At 37.7% G+C, this 24114-nt stretch overlaps 1 protein-coding gene across 2 annotated transcripts in view; it reads left to right on the top strand.

The window, feature by feature from the left end:
- The window catches only part of PREX2 (phosphatidylinositol-3,4,5-trisphosphate dependent Rac exchange factor 2), a 232818-nt gene that overhangs the window by 85518 nt on the left and 123186 nt on the right, over positions 1-24114 (top strand). For both annotated transcript variants that reach the window (XM_031441512.2, XM_064480858.1), the window contains exons 8-14: positions 2523-2626; positions 10556-10705; positions 13558-13702; positions 15512-15612; positions 20322-20425; positions 21108-21157; positions 23658-23733. In XM_031441512.2, the coding sequence (XP_031297372.2) occupies positions 2523-2626; positions 10556-10705; positions 13558-13702; positions 15512-15612; positions 20322-20425; positions 21108-21157; positions 23658-23733 (730 nt within the window). The remainder of the gene's footprint in view (positions 1-2522; positions 2627-10555; positions 10706-13557; positions 13703-15511; positions 15613-20321; positions 20426-21107; positions 21158-23657; positions 23734-24114) is intronic.

Raw genomic sequence — 24114 nt, forward strand, 5'->3', positions numbered from 1 at the left:
AAAATCCTGCTCTTTAGCAAATAGCCTTCATGTTTGTATAACATAGACCAAATACATAGTTATTAAAAATGGAGATCACTAAATAAATCTGTGTGTCCTTTCCCTTCTTGAATTGGAGTGTTGTGAATATACCATCTGTTTCATTCCTTTTAGAACACTTCATCTCCATTACCATATACTTCCTAAGATCTAAAGAGCCTTCAGAAATTATGAATAAACTGAATCTTTTCTAAGCTTTCTTAATTTTGTAATTACAGGAGGCAGGGACCTGGTGAATTTACTTTAATTCTACCATTACATTCTTTAAAGAGTTGAGTGCTGGATTAGTCACCTGAGCTCTAGATATTTCTAATGCTTCTAATCTTTGGGGAAACTAGTTTAAAAATAATGTATTGTGCAGTATTCGGTACCTATAACATGACATTGCTTAGTTTGGCCGGTTTAAGATCTCTGTAAGATACTATCATAGTGTGTTTGGGCTTCTGCAGTTTACATTTTATATGCAGTGTGGTTTCTAAACTATATATCCCTGTCTGTAGCAATAATTTATTCATTTTAAATGCTGCATAATATTTCATTGGTTAAATATAGCACAGTTTAATTATTCATTCTCCTATCAATGGGCCTTAGGATTATTTCCAGTTTTTCCATTATTGTGAACATTGCTATACATGTAACCTGGTGACCTTAAAAACTCGTAAGGAGGGGAGGCCACAGAATCTAGTTATGCAAATACTCCACACCACAATATAGAGCAAAATTATTTTGAAACCAAAGGTTTTTCAATCTTTATACTTCAGTAGGGTCATTTTCTGAAGGGACCAAAGATCTCTCTATTTGAGCTAAGTGTTACAGTATTGATCAGACACTTAACTGGAATTTCATTTTAAGTATGAATATCTACCAGTCAAGAAAAATATAAAAAAAACCTGTGCAGAGTTCACAGCAAGATCATGAAGAAAATCAATGCCTTGGAAAATAGGACCTAAAGATAGATTTATATATGTGTATTTGTATGTATGTGTGTGTATATTTATATGCCATAATTATTTGCCTGTGACTAAAACTGCTATTGAGGATATTAAGGTTTTAAAAATGTGATTGATTTTTAAAAGTGTGATGCGCCAACTTACAAGAAATTCTTTTTTGTGAGACTCCATGATACTGGTCCCCCCTGAGAGAATGCGCAGTTACCTGTGTATTAGTCTGCCTCGCATTCTCCTCCCTCTTTGGCCTCAAAGCCAACTTTTGTAGCTAGCTGGCCTGAACCGGTAATTTATTGCGTGTGTGTAGGCTTCTTACAAAGGACATTTATAGGTTGCTTTCAAAATGAACATGGACTTTCAGGATTGACAGACACTTAGATGGATTACTCAGTTTGGTTTTTGACAAAGTTTTGATGAGGGTTTAGGATGTATAGGCTAGAATATGCTCACTTTTCTAAAGGAACTCCACGAGTATGATAGCACCTTGAGACCCTGCCCTGCAGCCAGCCCTTCCTCTCCAGGGCAGGTGTCGAACTGCAGAGGAGAGCAGGATAGGGAGCCTCCCACTAGTGCACTTTACCTCTTAGCTTTTGCTCAGTGTGTCCACATAACACAACACATTAATAATTATTTCAGCATATTAAATTATTAGCAGACTTTGGCAATGAGTCACATGGAAATAGTTCGGGTCAACTGAAATCTCCTGAACAACTAGGTATTCCTGAGTCTTCTTGAATTATTTCTTAGAATTTTTCCTCTTTAATCTATTTAAATAAACCCAGTTTAAAAAACAGTCTCCCCTAAGTGTTCAGTGATTCAAGTATAAAAATTCATTATTACAAATGTTCATCTGGAAACCTGGATTTTTTTTTTTTTTGCTTTGTGTTGCATAGCTTTTAAGATTAAAGGCTGGTACTAGTCATACTATACACAAAGTTTTGAAATATTTTGTGCTATTTTTAAAATGAGTAAGATCTTTATGAAGGATTATAAATGTATTGAGAGACTTGTCCATCAAGTATACAGTTAGCACATCATAAAACAATACAGGAAAGATATTTTACAGCTGGATAACACTTAATAACCTCCCACACAGTCAGCTTTCTTTGAAGAAGGATCGTAAGTACTAACTGAATTTTACTAGGGCTTGAAAAAATAGGAATCACCATTTAGTTAAAATGAGAAATGGAGGTGAGAGAAATCAAGTGAAATTGTAAATCACCAGATTTTAGTGTCTGTCAGAGTCTGATTGCACATCACACTGAGCAGAAGCGCCAGATCACCCTCCACCTGGATACTGTCCTTAGCCCAGAGCTTCAGTTTATTTAAAAAGCTAATACGTACGTCACATCTTGTAAAGCAGCCAGCGCTATTATGAATGGGGGGACACAGTAAAAAAACACCAAGAGCCTAACATTTGATGTTGTTGACCGAAATGGTATCTCTTTTTCAAAGACCGGCTTAAAATATATTGCTTTAACACTGTTTTGCTTTAAGTTTAGTAACAAAGTTTTTGTGATTTTGTCCCATTGTAAGACGGTTGAAGAACAGCAAAGCATCTACAGACGGACATCGGTATGTCTTTCGTGGCCGGATCAACACAGAGGTGATGGAAGTGGAGAACGTGGACGATGGCACGGGTGAGTGATCGGCAGATGAAGCGTGGCATGGAAGAGTAAGCTCCTGTGTAAGGCAGACTTTTCGCATGAATAATTCATCTGCAGTGAATTTGAGCTTAGAAATATTTTGTTAGGGAGAGCGATTGGAGGAGAAAGGCAGGATAGGGAGAGGAGAACTATTTTAAAATGAAAACTTACATTTGGCTGAAACATATTGAACACTGACATTAAACACAGACACAAAAACAGCTGAGAGAGTCATAAAGTAGCGGTAATGTACATACTAGGACATTACATCATGTATGTAATAGTGCATAATAGTGTCGAAGGACATGCACGGTTCCTAGTATAGAGAGTATGAATGCAGAAAATATTTAATGAATGGATTGATTTTCTTAAGTTGTACTGTTTTATAAGTATATATGTGATATTGTGTTCCCATCATTTATTCCTTGTAGAATAGAGCAAACTCTAGACTTGTTTTAGCTCTACAGCTGTTATTAATATAGACAGGTTGTCAATTTGCTTGTACAGGAGGGTTGTGGGTGGAGGAGGTTTGTGTGATTTTAAGCACTCATTGTAAGTGCTTTATTAGTCAAGCATAGGATGTTTTTGCTCTGTAGATGTGAAGGTGTGGACTTTTATAAGTATATTCATGAACTCATGATTAGTCACAAACATCAAGTAAAATGAGGTTGAAATAAACTATTCTTCTATTTGAAAAAAACATTGTCTGTAATATGAATGCTGAGTAAATTGAATCACATCTTTTCCCAGAATTTTAACTAGAATTTCAAAAGTACGCTTCTAAGAAAAGACAAGATGAAATAAAATACTAATTAGTTAATTAAATGTTAATTATTGCAAAATGACTTTTATTCTCATATAGAAACATGTCTTTATCATATTGCACTTAAACATGGGATTGAGGCACAGAGTAGCTCTCCCCTCCCATGTACTTTCTTTACCATCCTGGGTCCCAGAAGAGAGAAAAATGTTTATAATCCGTCAGGAGCATAGTTTTTCAAATGCTCACCTGTGTGCCATTGCCCTGTGCCATTGTTAGCATCCTAAGAAATTGTCCAGTACTTAGAATAGGAACCCATGATTGCTGCAAGTCGGGGGAAAATACGCAACGAGTAAGACTCAGGTGGTGGCTGAGATGGGGCACTTAGGTCAGGAACCAAGTCATCGTGTGGAGACGTTCCTTCTTGGCTAACGGTGGGATGGAGGTGTGGAGCCCTGCCAGACAGCTGGCACAGGTAGAAATCCCTTTCTCTGCTGCAGACTGTAATAAGTTGCAAATACTCCCATGCTAATATGCGGGAGCTAGGAGGCTATCTGTCCGCAGCGGGATGTACACATTATTTTTTTATAAGGTGGCAGTAATTCATTTGAATGCTTTCTAAGGAGACTATTTAGTGACATTTAGAAATCTTACCTGTGTAAAATGTGCTTCAGTAACCCGAATGCTTGAGACATTGTGCTCGAGGCGGGAGGAAGTGGGGTGGGGAAGGCAGGCCCAAAGGGCCGCTCTCTCCTCTATTGGCCCCTTCTGCCCCTGGTGGAACCACCTGTTCTGTTGCCTCAGCCCTCTCTGTTTTTTTCCCTTTCTCTGTTTTCTCAGGGGCTCAGAATTCCTGTCTCTCACGTCCTTTTTTCTCCCCTCAGACAATGTGATGGTTACCATGTGTGACATCCACACTGGGAGTCTAAGTGAGCTTTATACTGATTACCATGATGACTGTGCTTATGGTATATGGGATACTGGGGCATTAGGTACGGAAATGTGAGGGCACAGTGCCTTTGGACACATGGGCATCACATGCCGTCCTCAGCGTACCTGTGTCAGATGTAGGGGAGTGAGAGTCTGTGAGGAGTGATGGAGCTTTTACATAAATGGTCCTTGGAGCCAGTCCCATGAAAAAGTTCTGTTAGTGTTGGTAAGATCCCAGCCTTCAGAGGCTCAGTGTCTGGGGAATAGGAGGATTGTGGAACAAGACTTAAGACCCTGGTGGGTATGAATTAGTTGGGGGGCCAAGGCATTACAGTGTATTTAGTTATTTAGTTGTCATAAGTTAATTGTCTGATGGTACCTCTTAGCATGAACTTCAATGCTCAAATTTCACTGAAATGTGACAAAGAAATTCATTAGACTTTATTTCCTCTTAAATTTGCATAAGCAGCATGTTGCAGGAATTTGGCTGCAAATAGTTGTTACAAGGTCAGTTAGAGAAATTTTAGGATGCAACTGGATACCTTCCCTTAACTTCCTGCAAAGCAGATTTATTTTTCTCACGAGTGTGTCCACTAGGTCTTTGGGGAAAGCGAACATTCTCTGCCAGGACTTGGAAATTCAAAAAGAGTTTTTGAAGATGGGTAGGACCTCGAAAGCCAACTGATATACCCTGCTAACATTTGAGAGGATGAAAGCGAGGCCAGGTGTGAGAACTAACTCGTCCAAGCTCACCTAGCCGTTTGGTACAGAGCTGAGGCTAGAGTTGTGGTATTAGGGTCCCACATCCATGACTTGAGAAGTACAGAGCAGAAATGCCGTATGGGTTTGGAATCAATGGGACCAATTAGAGGGCTGTGAATGGACAGATATTAGCGTGTGGAGATTAATTTTGGTTGTTTACTTCTTCTAAGAGGCTATCTGGGTGCTGCACCAACTTTCTCCTTTCTTGTTTTCTTAGTCATTTCCATCATAGACTTTTCATTTCTTTGTGATGAGCTCGGCTTTTAAGTCTTCTTGTTTTGTGCACCATGAGTGGGAGCTCTGATGCTGATAGATCCCGACAGAGCTGATCAATGTCCACATGTCAGGTCCTCCCACGCCTGGATTCTGGATAAGCTGAATGAGGGACTGGCAAATACCCATCAGGCTCATCGACTCATTGTTGAAACCAAAACCAAACAATAACTACACTATATTGAGGTGTGAATAATAGTAATGAATTAATCAAGATATATTTTAAAACATGCCTAGAATTCATGAGGAAAAATTTACATGCTTTCCCATCTATGGGACTATATTATAGAATTCCTGAGTATTTTGGTAACGGTAGGTATAAGTAAAATGCTTTTCTTTTCTAAGAGGCTTCATCACACAACTGATTGCATTGATTTAGCTTAAAATTTACAGAAGAAATAATTGTACTTGGAAAGAGATTAAACTTTCAGTGAGTATATAACTCTCTTAAATCTTTTTGAGAAGTAAATAAATTTAATTATATTTTTATTTGTGATGCTTAATGATTTGGATTATATCATAGTTATATATAAGAATAGAAAAATTTTAATTAAATGATGGTATGATGGGCAGAAGTGTAAAGATTCGTGTATTTCTTTTAATACATCTATGATACACATTATTTCCCGAGTTCAAGGAGGATGGGAGCCACTGAGGTTGTGGCCAGATTTCCATTCTACTAAACTCTACATCCAATTCATTTCAGTGAGTTCTAACTTGATTCCTCTTTGAAGATTCTTCCTGGGTGGGTAGTAGTTTGATCATGGTGCTATATGAAATATCCAGCTTAAGAGCTGTCATAGGAAAGCACTCAGCCTTTTGGAATTAATTTTCATGGTACAGGCTTGGAAAGCCCTTCAAAAAGTAGCACAAGATCATTTGTATTCTCTCTTAACAACTAGTTTATTTGTGTGGTTGGGCAGAGGGCAAGACTGTTTGTCCTCTAGAAAATGTGATCTGTAGTCTGGGATTGGGCAAACCATAAATTGTAATATGATAGTCAAATTTGAATTGGGTAAGATGGAAATTTTTTATTCTTAAAAATTTCTTTAAAAATGAACAGATTTTTAAAGAAATAGTTCAGCTGTCATTTTTAATATGAATATTTGAAATCTTTTAAAGATGTTGAATGCATTATTTTTATGAAACTAAATTTTGCTTATGGAAGAAAACTTGGAAATCACAGAAAAATAGGCAAATGAAAAACACTAGATAATCTCATCAATTAAAGATAAATGATAAAGTTAAAAAGATGTTTCTTCAATTTGCCTTTGGTGCACAGATTAAAAAATAACTTCAAAAATGAACTTTATAATTTTGTATCCTTTTTCACTTAAGTAAAAGCATTATCTTAATGATAGTCCTCTTTATCTTCAGATCTTATCACCAAATAAATATAGTTTTTATTCAGTAGTCAACAGTCAATGGAACAGATAAACCATAGTTACCTTAACAACTAGTATTGTTGCATAAGCTGGATTTAATACATTCTTAATTAAAAAGCAGCATAACTTTACAATATTGAAAAGAGTACTGGGAGCATAATAGTTCTTTTCGGATATACACATTTTCAACGTTACTCATTTAAGGCTGTGTTTTGGAGAATTTAAAAAGGTCAGTGCAGGAGCTACTTTTTAGAGGTTTTAGAAGGAAATATTAGAAACTTTTTCTCTCATAAATAATGTCATATATGTTGTTTTGGATACCAGAAAAGTTTCTTTTTTTATTTGGCAAAATTAAAGATTTATTCTAAAAAATAATTTTCTTAATATTAAGTATTTATAATGTGAGTGTGTTATAATTTTAAAAATTTCTCTTAGAAATTTACACATTTGCATTGTTGATCACCAGAATGCAGGTTAAATACATTATTTAGACCCTAGTTTCCTGATATTTTGAATAGTAAATTCTGCCAGTTTCTTCCCTTTTCTAGCCTAGCTGTGTAATACTTGGCTATTGTCCATCTTATTAAAATACAAGTTATTGAAGGGATATCAGTGTATCCTCTGAGATTTATAGTTAGTTCTATCAGCTTTGGAAAAACCTCATCTCATTATACAAAGCTTTGTAGAATTAAGAGTAAGGAATTTGCAAACTACAGCTTCAAAGTAAAAGTGACTTGTTCAGGACTGACTCTTGGATTTTTTTCTTTTTTGAAAAAAATCAGTGACCAGAGACTGTTGAATATGGATATTCCACATTTCATGAATATTAATTTTAATTCCACCTCTTTTTAACACTTCCTGTAAAATTAATATTTTAGATCCACTGAAATTTACAAACTCTGTTTGCTGGCAATTAACAGATTATTTTGTTATTCTTTCATTCAAAAAGCATTTTGCAATTCCTCCTAAGGAAAAGCACTGTTGGACTTTTCTGTGATCTTAATGAGGGCATTCTTTATTGATAAGTTTAATTATTATTTTATAAACTGAAGATATTGAAATATGTACTATAAAATTATGAAGCTATTTATATATCACTAAGTCTTTGAAATAAGTGAGAAAAAATTATCTATTTTGTATAAAATGGAAAATTTAGTAACTATGATATCACAAAATATTTATACTGCATTTGGAGGCCTGTTGTATGTTTAGACACCAATGTGTGTATATACATGTATATGTACACACGTGTGTGAACATGTTTAAAATTATTTATGATTTTTAAAATTGGCATGATAGAAGGTACTTGGCACATAGACTTTAAAAAGGAACATTATCTTTTCATTTTAAGTTATTAGGTGACACAAACTGTTCTTTTAAAACATTGTATCCATACAACAATTCATCTGTTACTTGAGATAGTAGATTTGATAGTCAGCCGATGGTCTTGCTCCCTGTACATGAAATGGTAGCCACACGCAGGCACATGCTGACTTGTCTGCTTCTGAGTTAATTGTGCAATTTCCAAGGGAAGTTCATTTGCACAGGCTGGAGTGGTCAGGCAAGGCTTCCTGGAAGATGTGGGTACACTTTACAAGGACGTGAGAGGCGATGAGGCAGAGAACAGAGCGAGGAGTTTTGGCGACAGCCTCGGCCTGGAGACTCGTAAGTATTCACAGGACAGGGAGGAAAGCAGCAGACAAAAGTGGTGAGAACACATTGGAACATAGTGGAAAATGCCTTGCCTCGATAGAGTGGGGTCAGTCTAAGGAAAATCTCTAAAGCAAGCCTGCATGTGTTGACTTGATTCAGCAGTGAGCTACGGAAGGCTTTTGAGCTAAGAAATGGCTAATGAAAAATATTTGAGGAAAAGTCAGCAGGGTGTGAGGAGGGCAGTGCCAGGCTTATGAAATCCAGGGAGCACAGGAAGCAAGACCCAGGTTACAGAGGGGGCTGGCTCAGGGCACGTTCTATACTGAACAGGGTCAGAGCATCACTCTGGTGAGTTTGGCATGTGAACTTGAGCTCCTTTGTGTGCTGTGGGAGGAGTACATGATGCTCATTTTAAAGGAAGGCCAATATTTTATCACTGCAGGCTGCATGTGGTTCCTGTGGTTTTCTTATCTAGAATATGGTTAGAGGGGTAACAACACTGGTGGGAATACAGGACCTTTTAAGCTGCAGAGCTACCGTTCACTTAGCAATCGTGGCCTGATGTTGGAGGAAGGAAGAGAGTCTGAGAATCTTGTGCTTGTTTGTGATACTGGCTTTGTAAGGTGACAACTTGGGGGAGGAGGGTGTGGAAACACATACAATCTTTTTTTTTCCCCTACCATTTTATTATAATTTCTTAGTTGGTTATTTTATAAGTATTGAGGGATTGTGGTGTAATTAGGGACTAAAAATTTTTACTACCTTACTAATTCCACGGATACTTCTCTGACATGTATTGTGAGGACTTTGCATAGGAGATGTGAAGGTAGGAAGAAAAGTACAAAAATTCCTTTTAACAACAGGTGGTTATTTCTTTATTGGGGAAAATCCTCTGCCAGTTTAAATCTGTATGATCAGAAATTGTTATCTGGTATTTATGAGATTATCACATATACATACATTTTACAGACCAATATCTAATATAATTCTATCCTGGCTCAAATGTAACCTGAAATTTTTAAAGAACCCCCCCCCCCCCAACTATACAGAATCATTTGGTAATGCATTTTTGGAACAGTTATTCTGCTCACAGATAATATATGGTGATTTTGGAACTAAAAAGACTTTGAGAACCAGCTTATGGAAGAATGAGTACCAGCCAGCTCTTCCTCTACTCGGAATTTACTAAATACATAGATCAAAACAAACCAACTAACAAACGAAAACAGGTGCAGTTCCACAAAGTCATCTCTCCAGACCACCTCTAATGTTCCGAGGCTCACCTCCTGTAAAGCCACTGTGGCTTCTTCGTGTCTCGCAGGGGAGACAAATGAAAGCTGTCACTCTCACTGAGTCACATGCTGATTCAGGCCTTTGTCATGTGTTTGGTCTTGGAGTCTTTGCTTTGCTGACCATCTTGCCAGTAGAGGCTGGCTACAAGTAATGTCACTACTCTCTCTACCTGCCATGAGGTGGAGAGCTGCCAGAGAGGTTTTGCTGTAGAAAAAGACAATTAAATGTGAATTCGTAGTCAAAGAAAAATTTTTGTTGCGTGTCTTCCTGCCAATTGTCTGGAATGATGTGGCTTCCACCACTTGCCAGGATTGTGGATTGGCATTTACACATTTCCATTTGTTGCGCCTTAGGTAAACGCACTCTTAGTATGTCCCATTTGTTTGTTTTGATTCTTATTGTGCTGTTTATTAACTAATCGAGAATTGTTCTGTGTGTGTGGGGAGGTACAGTTTGTCTCTGAAACCTAGAATAATATTTCAGAGAAATATTAGACAAAATGAACCTGACATCATGAATATTTGATTATTAAGATGAAAATTCTTTCAAAGTTCTTTTATTGCGTTAGGAATTTTAACAACATTTTTGAACATAGAGGAAAAGAATGTTAATGAGTTTGGGTGTTTAATTTCATGTAATAGGTTAATGTTGTGAGTTAGAAATGTTGCATTATTGAGGTCTGACTGCATTTACTATATACATGTTTCTTTAATTTAAAATTCTTTTTCATGTTCTTCAATACATATATGTAAAGCAAAGATATTGTGAAGAATTCACTGGTTTTGGAACTTTTTTGAATTCAGTGATTGCATTGCTCTAATATTATATATTATATTTGTTCATTCACCTTTACCCATTAATTTCCAGCTGACTTCCACAGCAGTGGACACATTGTCGTTAATGGATGGAAGATACATAACACAGCAAAAAATAAATGGTTTGTGTGCATGGCAAAAACACCTGAAGAGAAACATGAATGGCTTGAAGCTATTTTGAAAGAAAGAGAACGGCGGAAAGGTGGGCACATGAACCAGGCAACATTATACTTTATAAAAGATTCCAGTTTAACAAGAGAGCAGAAAATGGGCAAAAGTATGAGAAAGTAGATGGTGTCTGACGTTCATTTAGATTAACCACGTGATGCAAGCCCTATGCTAAAATACTTTCTGCATACTTCCAATATCGTTACTGAAATAAAACAAAAGAAAAACCTTATGTAGTTAGCAAAATAATTGCACTGGGGCTTGCAGTGCCTTTTAAATACCATCTTAGTCTGTTGAGCCTGCTGTAACAGAACACCATATACTGGGTGGCTTATGAGCAACAGAAGTTTACTTCTCACAGTTCTGGAGGTGGGGACGGCCAAGATTCAGTATCTGGGGAGGGCTGTTTCCTGGTTCACAGATGGCCATCCTCTCACTGTGTCCTCACCTAGCAGGGATGAGAGAGCTCTCTGGGGTTTCCTTAGTAAGGGCACTAATCTCATTCAGGAGGGCTCCACTCTCATGATCTAATCACCCCAAGGTCCCACATCCTAACACCATCATAGTGGGCATTAGGTTTCCATATATGGATTTGGGGGGGAAGGGGTGCACAGACATTCAATCTACAGCAAATGGTTTCCTTTGCTTTAAAATTTGTTCAGTTTCCTTTGTACTCTACTCTTGCCATTTCTAAAGCATCATTATAAAGTTTTCCTTGAAGAGACAAACTTTAATAATATAACACAGTACTGTGGGGCCTGCAGCAACTATTCCCTACATATTTGACAGGACACTGATAATTCCTATGCCAAGTATTTTACTATCCTAATTATAAAATAAGGCACTTTGGACTTACGTTAAGTTTGTAATTTTGTTACAGTGCCATTGAGTATACTGTAATATAACTCAGGAGCTGGTTCACATGAGGAGGCCTAGTTCAAATTCACTTCATGTGTTTATCAAGATTTGCAAACAACATGTGGTCTAATGATACTCAGTTGTGTGAAGTTTATCTGCAAGTATGCAAATTTCTGTAATTTAGCTAGGAAATAGAAATGCTTGTATAACGACTCTTTTCTTCATCAAATAATTGGTGAGAAACGTGACAGTGTTTATTCTTTTACCAGAGATCTAGGAATAAAATATCTCATTGGTGATGAAATTTTGGAACACGGAGAGTTTTTTCTTCCGTCTTTAGATATTTCGCCTTAAAGAATGTACAAAGTTTCTGCCTCAATTAAAATACTCAGTACACATTTTTTTATAAGAATTTCCAAAATGTTTAAAAATACTTAATCTTTTGATTGATCTTAGGCGAAGAACCAGATAGAAAAGTTTAAAACCAAGGTTATGAATGCATAACTGACTCTAAATTTTGTTGAATCTAGCAGCCAATTCAAATAGCATATCAAATCATTTAAGAGATAAATTGAATTTTTCATCAAGTTTGAACCTTAATTTTCCTCAGAATGGCTATTCATATATATATACCCTACACCAAAAACAAAAAAGGAAGAAAGCAAGAGAGAAAAGTGCATTCTGTAACTCTCCTTATGTTAACAGACTCTATCCTTCATGGATTATTCACCATTATTTGCAAGTGTTGAAGCCTTCTCCATTGTAAAGAGTACAATTTTAGTAAGAAATTTCGTAGCTGGAAGACTAAAAATAATTCAAGTGTTTCTTCTTCTGCCACCATCCTTCATCCGTTCCGTCCACTGATTGTCAGTGTTCCTGGGACTTCATCTTTGGCACTAACCTCCTCTAAATGAGATGCCGTGCCTGCGTTGCCTTTTCTCATCAAACTAACTTCCACTGTGCACTGAGGAGGGGTCCTCAGTCTTTATATTCAGCCTTGTCCTCTCTCTGGAGCTTCACGCTGACGTAATCAGCTGACGCCTGGACTCCACCTGAACATCTAACCTCAGCCTGCTCGGTGTGGACTCCTCCTTACCTGAAAGCGTTTGCCCAAGATACCTCCCCACCGCTGTCTTCACGTCAAAAGCCTGGGAAGCATCCTGCTTTTTTCTCTCATACATTTAACCCACTGCTGTGTCCTGTCAGTACCACCTCTGAGATGCTTCTCAACTTTATCCTCTTCTCCAGAAAGCCTGCTGTTGTTTACAGAGACTTGAACTTGCCTGAACTATGGCGGTTCCCTCCTAATGGTCTCCTTCTTTTTAAACCCTCCCCCTTCCAATTTGTCCCCTACACTGTCCTCTGAGCTTTGTTTCCAAAGAAATAAAACTCTTTCCTGTACTGCTCTGCCTTTCCCCCTGCCCTGGTTGTAACATGTAGATATCTCCCCAGTGCCAAAGGCATGAAGTCCGTGCACTGAGACTGCAGGTGAGCATGGGCCCTGCGCACCCCTGCATCCGACTCCTGCCCCCTCTCCTGAAACCCAGGGCTCAGAATGCCCCTGTGACCACTGTCTCTCTGGAAATTCACACCATGCATTCAAACATGGCCCTTCTCTGAAACTTTCCTTGACGTTTCGCAAATAGACGTGAGGCACTCTGAATACGTCTCTGCTGAATCACAGTTCTTCCTCTAAGGCCGTCTTCAGGGCCACCTGTCCAGCTGTGCTGACCTCGTCCTGCAAAGGGGTCCAGAGTCTGAGATACAGCTGCTCTTCCTTCACTGGCCAGACCGTGTGCCTCGGGGGCGCAGTTTGCACAAACGGGCCACAGGGTCCTGGGCATCTCACCTGGCCTGTCTCCCTGGTACCCTGTGAGCTTCTTGAAAACCAGGGCCGTATTACACAGAGCTCTGTAGCCACAGCCACCAGCACACATGGTAGACACTCAGCAGGTGTTTGTTTAATGACCGCATGAACAAATGAAGAGACTTTTGCAGTTAACTGTCCTTTGTTTCACTTTTTGATAGGTTTAAAATTAGGAATGGAGCAAGATACCTGGGTAATGATCTCTGAACAGGGTGAGAAACTTTATAAAATGATGTGCAAACAAGGAAATCTGATCAAAGACAGAAAAAGAAAACTGACCACGTTCCCTAAGTGCTTTCTTGGAAGGTAGGCTTGGTAGTTAGGGTGTGTGTATGTCTTTCGTGTTTTCGTGATCTCATGTGTGAACTTTCCTTTAATTATTCGTGTTTCTCTAAAAAATATTCTCCTAAGTGTTTTTGAATATCTCTTTACTGTCAACATTTCCTGGGCCATGGTGGGAGGAGAGAGTGGACATAGAGCCAGAAAACCTGATCAGAAAATCTCAGGCATCCGTTCACTCATCCCCCACTTCAGCAATTTCTGGTGGAGGGTGAAGCAGAGGCCAGTGTCCAGGTGGGGGCGAAGGGCAGGTGAGTTTACCTGTTGGGGATGGAGTCTGGCAAGGAAGTGAGTATAGGGTCTGAAGGTCAGAGCAGCCTAGAGACCCAAAGGCACATGGTCTAAACCAGCAATTAATTCAGAATTTAGACAGCTGGGCTCAGGATGCAGGGCTGTAGATGAAGTCTGAGAAAGTGGGTCATGCGAGGGGCCAGGCACTGAGCACCAGGCAGGGAGGTCGCCTGGGTTTTCAGCACAGAGCAAACTGCGTGCCCTTCGCTTTCTGCAGGAGGCCGCAGCTGGGAGTCCTTGCTGGGTAGGCACCGGCCCGGAGGGCAGGGGCTGCGTCCAGGTAGCTCTGCTTGGGTCAGGCTCTGTGTGTTATTTCTAATCCTCGAATACATACTTAGGAGATGAAAAACTTGTTTTTTTAAAGATTCAGAAACCTGGGGTCAGGGAGTTTGACATGCCCCAGTTCATACGGCTAGTAAATGCCAGTGTCAACTCTGGAAAAGTAGAGCGGAGTCGTAGTTCAAAGCCCAGCCTTTGCCATCAGCCTGTCTCTGTTCAGCTCCGTCCTGCCGCTGGCTAAGAGATACGGCAGAGTTAAATTTCTCTTTCCCCTCTAACAATGGAGATGATTGTAGTGCTTACCTGTGGTACCTACCAGCATGTCTTCTTTTTCTTCTTGTCTTTCGGTTTTATTGAGATATAGTTGACATACCACACTGTATGAGTTTGAGATGGACAGAATAATGGTTTGACTTACCTGCGGCGTGAAGTGCTTACCACAGTCGGTTTAGTGAACATCCGTTATCTCATTTTGATACAAAATGAAAGAAATGGAAAAAAATGTTTTTCCTCGTGATGAGAACTCTTAGGATTTACTCTCTTAACTTTCATATGTCACGTACAGCAGTGTTAATTGTATTTCGGGATGTCTTCCTAGTTAGCTATGCAGACACATAGACTCCCCATAGGCCACACCAGCTCCCAGCCCCGTAAGAAGACTATGGGCCTGGAGACCCTATGTTTGCAGGACATCGTTAGAGTTCTGTCTACTATACAGAACATGTAGTTTTGTTTTATCTGCCCTCTTGGTGTTTCAAACCCACTGGTTCTCTGTACCTGGAAAGCCACATTCAAAACAGCTTATCTCTTATATGAAGTCATTATTACTCTATCCAGTTCTGTTATATAACTATCTTTAGGATCTGCTCTGTCTCTTTAGTCCAGAATTTGCTTTTATGTGGATAATAGCCTTTAGTTAAAGCTACTCTAAAAATTTCCCTTTGTGCTTACTATAAATCTCAACAAGTTGAATAGTTATGAAGTATAGTTTAGGTAAGCATGAATGTATAGACATGGGTTTTCCAGAATACAGTCCAATTTAAATATCTGTGGGCTTATGTATGGGGAAAATGTATGTGACATACACCACAAGCATTCCTTTATACTTTGAGACTCCTTTCATAGCTGCTTGATAAATGCATGGTACAGGTAAACTTCCTGGGGGAAAATTAATGATTTAACTTCTTTACTGGATTTCTGTTGCAGTGAATTTGTGTCGTGGCTGTTGGAAATCGGAGAGATTCACAGGCCTGAGGAAGGTGTTCACCTGGGACAAGCATTATTAGAAAATGGAATCATTCACCATGGTAATTAGTTTATTAATCACTTACTTAACCTGTTTATCCACAAATTGCATGTATCTTCATTACATGGATTTAGTTTATAATACATCCCCACATGATAGGGTGCTTATGATTTATCCAGGAACATTTTTGAGTGCCTCCTCTGTGTAGAATAGTGTTTCAGGGAGTGTGGGTTTATTGTGATATATTTGTTAACTTGAAAATGAACAATTCCAGCACAGGCAAGAGTTAGAATTTCAGGTCAGTGATGTGGGATGGGGAGGAAGGAATGGTCAGTTCTGACTTGAGAGTTTGGGATGCTTCCTGAGGGAAGTGGCATTAGCTCTGGGCTGTGTAGAATGAATGGGAACTCTGACGGGGACAGAAGTGTGGAGGACATTCACCCTGAGGAAGTAAGAGCACTCAGACATGGGAGCAGGGAGGTTCATGGTGGTTTCTTCAGAACTAGCACCGAACCTCATGTGGCAGGACAGCATCCTTCACAGGTGGAGGAGAGAGGGCTGTGGTGAGAAAGGTAGGCTGCTGACATATGTCCTGTCACAAAGACAGAAATCTGCAAGGATGGGAGAATTAATTTTTTTCAGGGAATATTGAGAAAGAAAACTGTATTGGTTAACACTAGCTGCTGTAACAAATAAACCTTCCCTATACAGTGGCTTACATCATCATAGAGGCTAACTTTTCACGCATGTCGAGTCCAGTGCGTGGTAGAGAATGGGGTCGTGGTGCTCTGCTCTGTACAGGGTTTTGGTGCCTGACAGAGGCTCAGCCATTTTTCAATACAAAGCTCCTAAAGATTGCCTTGAAGGAGGGGTGGAGTTTTTGGTTTGTTTCAAATGGGTCTGTACGCTTCCCACTGTGCCTTTCTTGTGTGCACATGTCCACGGACACAACTCAGATAAGGTGTCCACGGCTGCAGGAGACCCATAGACATATCCCATAGATGCACAGGCAGGAGAAACAAAGGCTAAACCGATTTGGTAAACAGCTACCCAATTTCTGCCCCTGAGGCACAGTTCCCTGGTCAGTGTAGAATCTATGAAATTATATGAAAGACAAAGTAATCACTATATATATTTATTAATGCTTTACAATGATATTAGCATATAATAGTCACAAAAATCACTTTTAACATTTCTATCTTCAGTTGAGGTTATTGTGACTTCTGTTGTTAATTTGGGTGAATTAGGAATTATGAACCTTTCTGAATTAGAAATAAGGGGAAAAATGATCTTCAAGCTATCTGTCAACAATTAATGCTGCTATTTACATTGTTTAAAAATTATGGATATGCAAGTTTTTGTACTGTTACTTCTTTGGTATTATTTACTGTATTTTAGAAAGAGCTATGCTAAGTTTATCATGATGTTTTCCTCTTGGACTACAAGGTACCTTGTAACAAATAGCGGTATATCATAGAAACTTTTATTCCCAGAGCTGGAAACCGTCAGGGTGTTGGGAGAAGATGTCCTATCAAAGGAGCTATGAGGTTATTTTCAAGTTTCCCTCCCACTCGTACCTTCCTGTTTCAACAGAGGTGACTGAGGAATTGTATGAAGAATAGTCGTTTCTTTGCGTAGTGAATTGCGTTCTGAAAATTGAAGGCGTAACTATCATGGGTGAAATTGTAGTTACCTTACGATAACAGAATTGTTATTACTTTGCCTGGCCACATGAATAGCTAGTCAGAGGAATTCAAGTCAGCTTTAAGGTTGTACAAAGTAGAATTGGAATCACATTTATTAAATACCTTCATGAATATAGTCGTCTAGGGTCTGACCTGTTCTTCAGTTCAGGACTGCTGAAAGATCTTGAAGGAATCAGAGAGAGAACAACCCTTATGAATTTTGTCAAAATATGTCTCACAATATTTTTAATTGCCTCCCTCTAAAAAGAAAACAAATCAACAACATAAGATATTTTTTTTGAACGGATATCAATAGTGGGAGAATTTCAGTCCTAATCAACTTGTCTCCCCTACATAAGACACCGCTTTTCTCCAACAATACAATTTGAGGGGAAAAAAAGTAGTAGATAAATTCTGTATTAAAATTTATTTTGAAATTTCAAATACAAGAACCCTTTGACAATTTAACTTATAAGAATTGAAGTCTTTTTGAACAAGGATATTTATAACCCGATTAACTCTTTTTCTGAGATATTTTGCACCAAATGCTTTCTGTTAATATTATTCTGTTGGTCACAGTTTGATTTTAGGAGCCTTTGCTGTTTGCTTGATTATTAGGATTTAATCAGTTGTAATGTCAAATTTGGCATACAGAACTTTTGTTGCTAGAAATAACTTTTTTTTAAGTGTCCAAAACTAGCTAATACAGATTCTCTCAAACCAAGAGTAAGACAACATATTATGCAACTTCACATTATTAATTTCATGAAAATAAAGAAATATGATCCAAACATGCTAGTTTCATTAGTATGTGGCTCCCACTGCACTTTAGTGAAAATAGAATTCCTAAAATAAAGTTGAATGAACCATCTGTTTTAAGAAGACCCAGCAAAAAAAAAAAAAGTTGACTATTATTGCTATGATTCACATTGCAAATATCATTGAGAACTTTGTCAGAGGCAAAGCCTTGTTATGCTGGGAATTCTTGGGTTGAAGCAACACTTGCTTTCTTGGTGATAATCTGATAATGTTCTACTCTTCTGGCTCTGTTATTTACATTATAAATGCTTAGGTGGGAATCCAGAGACCTCATTCATTATATCCAGTGGTGTGCTGAAGTGGGCTTGTACACTCTAGAGAACTGATGATTAAATTTTAAAAAATTACAAGCCGGTTGTTAAGCACAAATGTTGTTAAAATTAAATTAAATGTATAAATACATAAATTATATTAGAAACAGAGGTAATGTATCCTTAAAACTCATCACTTCCTAATTATTTGACTGCATTTTATTTTATGTCCGGTCTTGGTGTTATTTATATCTGTTATTTTTGTATGATGGAAATAATCATCATAATGCAACAAATGTTGGGAGTGTTTGATGCTGAGGAAACTGCCGAGTGCTAGTCAGTGTTGCTTCTCCCTCATCACCCAGAGAGCCAGCTGTGAGTCACCGACCAGTTACCCCTGGTACTATCACACATAGCGTCACGTGGTTGCTTGCAAGATGGCACTCAGCACCCTTTCTCATCAGTTAATAAACCCGCTTCCCATGTTTGAGAAGTTGGAGGCGTAGACTTGGATGCAGAGCTGTTCACTGTTTTTCCAAGTCAACAGCTAAGAGTTGCAGATGAACCCAAGAATTACTGCCAGAGTCACAAGTGTTTACCTTCCAGCCAAGGGCCCCGTTTTGAACAGGTGGAACCACCACTTGTTTTATGGCGGCAGGAGACATTTGCGCCCACGTTTCCTTGAATTTTGGAGTATCAAGACAATAATTTATTTCAGTGAATCTTAAGGGACAAAAGAAGGGGATAAGTTGCATAGGAGAAATAAAAAACTGGTCTTGAAACATACCACTGGATTTTAAAATATTTCTTTCGATTATAGTTTTCTTTCACACATGCTTTTTTCTTTTTGGCTTAATCTGGAACAAAAAGATCCCAAAAGGCTATGTTGTCTTGGCAGCAGTCCTGTCTCAGTTTTATGGCTGTAAACCATGCACTTGGTTTGGATAAGTTAGGGTGCAATTGCTGAAGCTTCATGTGTGCGTGTGTGTGCGTGTGTGTGCGTGTGTGTGTATCTGTGTGTGTTAGTGTGTTACAAGTCTTTTGGTTTTCTTCTGGAGTCACCAAATGTAGTTCATGAGAATTAATTCTGACAGATTTTACTCCCCCTTCAACATTTTTCACAAAAAGTAAAGGTCAAAGTCTTCTATCTAATCGTGAAAATAGAGCCCATTGCAACAAATTACCTCTTCTGCAGGTGTTGCATTCCCTGTAAAGAAAAGATTTAGATGTAAACTCTTTGAGCTTTAGTTTGAGGTTTTTCCTTCCTAGAACATTTTTTATTAGACTGTCTATGAAATAACTTCTGAAAAAAAGGAAAATTGAAAGTTTGGTAGGAGTCTTTATGAGTATGAAAAATCTTATCCTAAGGGTGGAAGTAAAGGATGACTACTCTCATTTTCCTCTGAGGAAAAAAAAATTAAGAGACATGTAAGAAAAGCATTTAGTAGTGTAGGAAAATGACTAAAATTTGGAATCAGTGGCATACTGAAATTGTCTAATCTACTCCAGAGATCTAAACATAGGATCAATGGTCAAGATTGGTGTATGTGTGGTCTTGGCCTGATCGCTGGGGGATAAGACAGATAAATGCTAAAATTCACTTCTAGGGCTGAGAATCAAATTGTTACTCACTACTTGGAGTATTTGCTGTTGGAAGCACACTTTTTGCTTGACTTTGTGGCATCGTGAAGAAATAGAAAACACAAACTCGTATGTTTATACAAATCTACACATGCACGTGAACTGCCCATCCGCAAATGTATGTGCTAAGCTGGCTGAGTGTTGCTGATCTCAATTAAGTTCTTAAATCATTATATGGAAATTGTAAATATGTAACAAAATCTTAATCATGAATCTTACTGTCATAGTAGTACATTTGCATTACTACGTTAGAAAAAAAAACTTTTGGTAAAACTAAAAGTTTCAGTATTAGGGAATATGTATTTTATACATTTGTTTTTAATCCGCCGCTTTGTAGGTTGTCAGTTTTTAATATACTCTTCTTATATTCTTAGTTACTGATAAACATCAATTCAAACCGGAACAGATGTTATACAGATTTCGCTATGATGATGGAACCTTTTATCCAAGAAATGAGATGCAGGATGTGATTTCAAAGGTAACAGTCTCTCCCACAACCCTTTATCAATGGAAGAATTCATGTTGTCATACTTATGCAAGATAAATGGCTGTAGGGAGACTTAAAAAGATTCTGCTGGTATAGAAAAATTTTAAATGACAAGCATAAGCAAGCTTCTTGATTCTAATTTTAGAGCATTGTTTTTATTCTCTTATCTGGTTTTAAATGGAAGTAGTGCGGGCGCATCACCCAGAAGGTAATGTCCATTGAGAATCACTTCGCATGTAGCGACAAGTCGTCATGGTACTTGAATACATTTAATAAAAACACAAATATGTTAAATTCATGTAAGACGTTTTCTTTGTACACTTGCAAAAATTTACATTGACATATAATGATCAAGCACCATGATGGATTGCTGCAAACATTTATCTTCTGTTTGTGTTGTATCTTGAAATTTTATATTCTAAGAAAAATAATTTAAAAAATCCTTTATATATATATGTGATATGAGTATGAAAAATTCATAGCACCATTTAACCCTGTTTTTAATGATTTAAGTCATACTATTTTTATGATGTAATGGTAACATTCGAATAACTTAGTGTAAGACAGTGGATGATTTCAGAATGTTGACTATGAATCTGTTTATTTCAAAATTTCATTGGTGCGTCCTTTGCGTGATCTTACTTGCTTTTGACATGTCTGTATTTTACAATAGGGCGTACGATTATATTGCCGCCTTCATAGTCTATTTACTCCAGTGATAAGGTGAGTCTGGTTTCTAAGTTCTGGGCAATTTAAATGGAAATACTTATATTGCATATTAAATGTTATGAAGCTGGAACTTAGCTTATTTTGTTTTTCTTCCAAAAGTGGAAGTTTTACTTTTAAGTAACAATTTATCTTCAAACATTGCTGAATTTTCTGAGGCTCTAATTATACAGTTTCTTCTACTCTTTTTATTCTGATTTCTAAAATTATTTGCCATTAATTCATAGTAAATTACAGACTTGATAATGAAATTAGCCACATTCAGCCAGTATAATAAAGAATAGGTGACTGGTTGGGAGATGATTTGGAAATACTGTTTACTATAAATATTTACCATTGATGATTACTTATTTATTAACTTTTCATTAAACTATGTAATTGAATCTTGGATGTGTATTTTATTTCACAGTGTTTGCTTTTAATAGTCTTTTATCCAAAGAAAAAATTCTGCACTCGAAAATTAAGAATTAATTTGGAGTTAATAAATGTAATTTTTTCATTTTTTTCTGTACTATGTTTTTAATTCTGAAGAGATATGATTTTTTTTTTAAAAAAGAGAGCTCAGGATTAATTTTCAGCTTTGAGTTTTGTGTTATGGTTACTAATACAGGATATTTTTTGTACTTTTGTAATATGCACTGATATACTCCAACTGATGTAATGTAATGTTAAAGTAATTTCAGATGGCCAGATATCATTTGGACTTTATCAACCAAAGCATTTTTCAGAACAAAAAATGGATATACTATTTCTGAAGTAAATGTAGAGGCTTTTCAGTCCTGGCTATAGAATCCAAATGTTTGATGGACAGTTTTTCTATTTTTCATTCTGGTTTCCAATTCCAAGGAAATGCAGAGCTAAAACAAAAAAATGATTCCAAAAGTTGCTGTTTAAGTGTTGGAAATCCAATAGGATCTTACCTATTAACTCCTGAAAGTGCCCTGGCCACAGGAAAAAGGAGGTGAAAAAAAACCAATATTTGTTGATTCTCTGCTATATTCCTGGCCTGGACGACCTTGTAAATATTTGGGACAACTTAATGCTAAAAAGATGATTACTTAAATCAGTAACATGTGGATACTTAAATTTTTTTTCTCCTTACAAAAAATGATACTGGATTTTTTTTTCATCTCATCTGTGTGTGTATGCGTGTATATATATATATAGGTTTTGTATGTGAGAAAATGGTGTTCTGAAAATATATTTTAGCCACATGGGATTTTTTTTTTTTTATCAAGAAAGCTCTGAAAGAGCTGATAAGAAGGAATTGTTCTTTGGCTAGAAATGACAATGGTTTATGAGTTGTCTAGGGTAAATTTATGGGGAGAAAAAAACCGTAAAACAGATGGAATGTATGATAGTCATGCTTTTAATATGTGTGAACTCAGCTTATGAAAAGCAAAATCACTTGGATGAAGAACCCGCAGACCCACATGTGGTCTGTAAATGACGACCCTGCCCTTGATGCTCATGGAAACAAGATGAACCTGGTCATGAGGAATCAGAAAGAGGGAGATCAGTTTAAAGAGATTAAAAAAAATCTGCCGTTGATTACTGGTTAACCTAGTGCATTTATTATTGAAATCTCAGAAATTTCAATCATGTTTCAGGGAGCTTTTTATGAAAGGGGATGAAATGATGTCAGTGTGAATTGTAAATTACCGAGAGGGTAAAGAACTGTGAATATAGTTAGTAATTATTCGTCACGTCAAGTTATTTGCAGTTTGGATTTTTTGACATTTTGAAAAGACTGTCGTTTTCTCATTCCCTTTTGATCCAGGCCTGCAAAATAAATGAATTATAGATGTCTGCCCTTGGGGCTTTGTTCTGATCATGAGCACTTTGTTGGCATCTAACTAGACTTTGAAAGATCTCTCAGATCTGGGAAGTCCACAGAAAGGAGAGTCTGACGTGGAGACCCACTTATTCCCTAGGTTCCCTGGGGATGTGGTGTCGCCAAGTCCGTGCTCTGATCAGACAAAATGAGGGACAGGGTTCTCTGTGTGTTTACCTCTGGACACGCCTGAGGTCTCCTGCTACAGCTGAGCCAAACAAACAGTCCTCCAGGGCAAATTCTGCCTTCCTGGAGCATTCAGGAGCAGAAATACAAGGGGTGGCTTTATTCACCACCTTTTGGCGAGATTTTTTTTGTAGAATCTATCTTGACTTAAAGGGAAGGAATTCTATAAATGAGATATTGTATTTCCAGTTATTACCAGATAACAGAGCAGTGATAATTGATTTGGATATAAGAAAATGTGCAAGAAGAAATGTCCCGTTTGTATCTGTGTGGGTTTCTTCTCCTGGTGTGAGCTGACCAAGGAGTTTTCAGGTGTTCTGTACACTTTGTAAAGCTCTTTTATTTACACATAAGTGGCACAGTTGATTCAAATTACATCGAGAAAGCTTTTCTGTTGCACACTGATACTAAATGAAATGTTTCCTTGTGCTTCCGTATCCTCTTGCTTAGTATTTTTGGTTTCTTTTTCCTTCATAGGGATAAAGATTACCACTTAAGAACCTACAAATCTGTCGTCATGGCCAACAAGCTGATAGACTGGTTAATCGCACAGGTAAATAGACAAACAGAAGTGGCTGAGTTATGGTCATTGCTGCTTTAAACTTCGAGGTACTTTTCAAAACTCCCCACTTGCCAATGAGACACAGTGAAATAACTTGACCAAGTTTGTATGAAACAGAGTTAGGAGTTGAACCTAGGTAACCTGACCTCAGAGTCTTCACACTTAATTTTTATTCTGTATTGTCTTTCAAAAGGAAGATGTGTCTTAATTCAAAAATATCAGTTAAGAGCCATCAAAAAAATGGTCATTTGAATTTCACTGAAGATTAGCTATGTGCGTGCACTGAAATTCTTTGCCTGTTTTGTTCACTGATTTGTTTTAAAGGATCTGGGTTTTAGTCTTAGCAAGTTATTCGAATCTCCCTGTGCCTTT

This window comes from Camelus dromedarius, chromosome 30 (genome assembly GCF_036321535.1).
Source record: "Camelus dromedarius isolate mCamDro1 chromosome 30, mCamDro1.pat, whole genome shotgun sequence".
Taxonomy (NCBI): Eukaryota; Metazoa; Chordata; class Mammalia; order Artiodactyla; family Camelidae; genus Camelus; species Camelus dromedarius.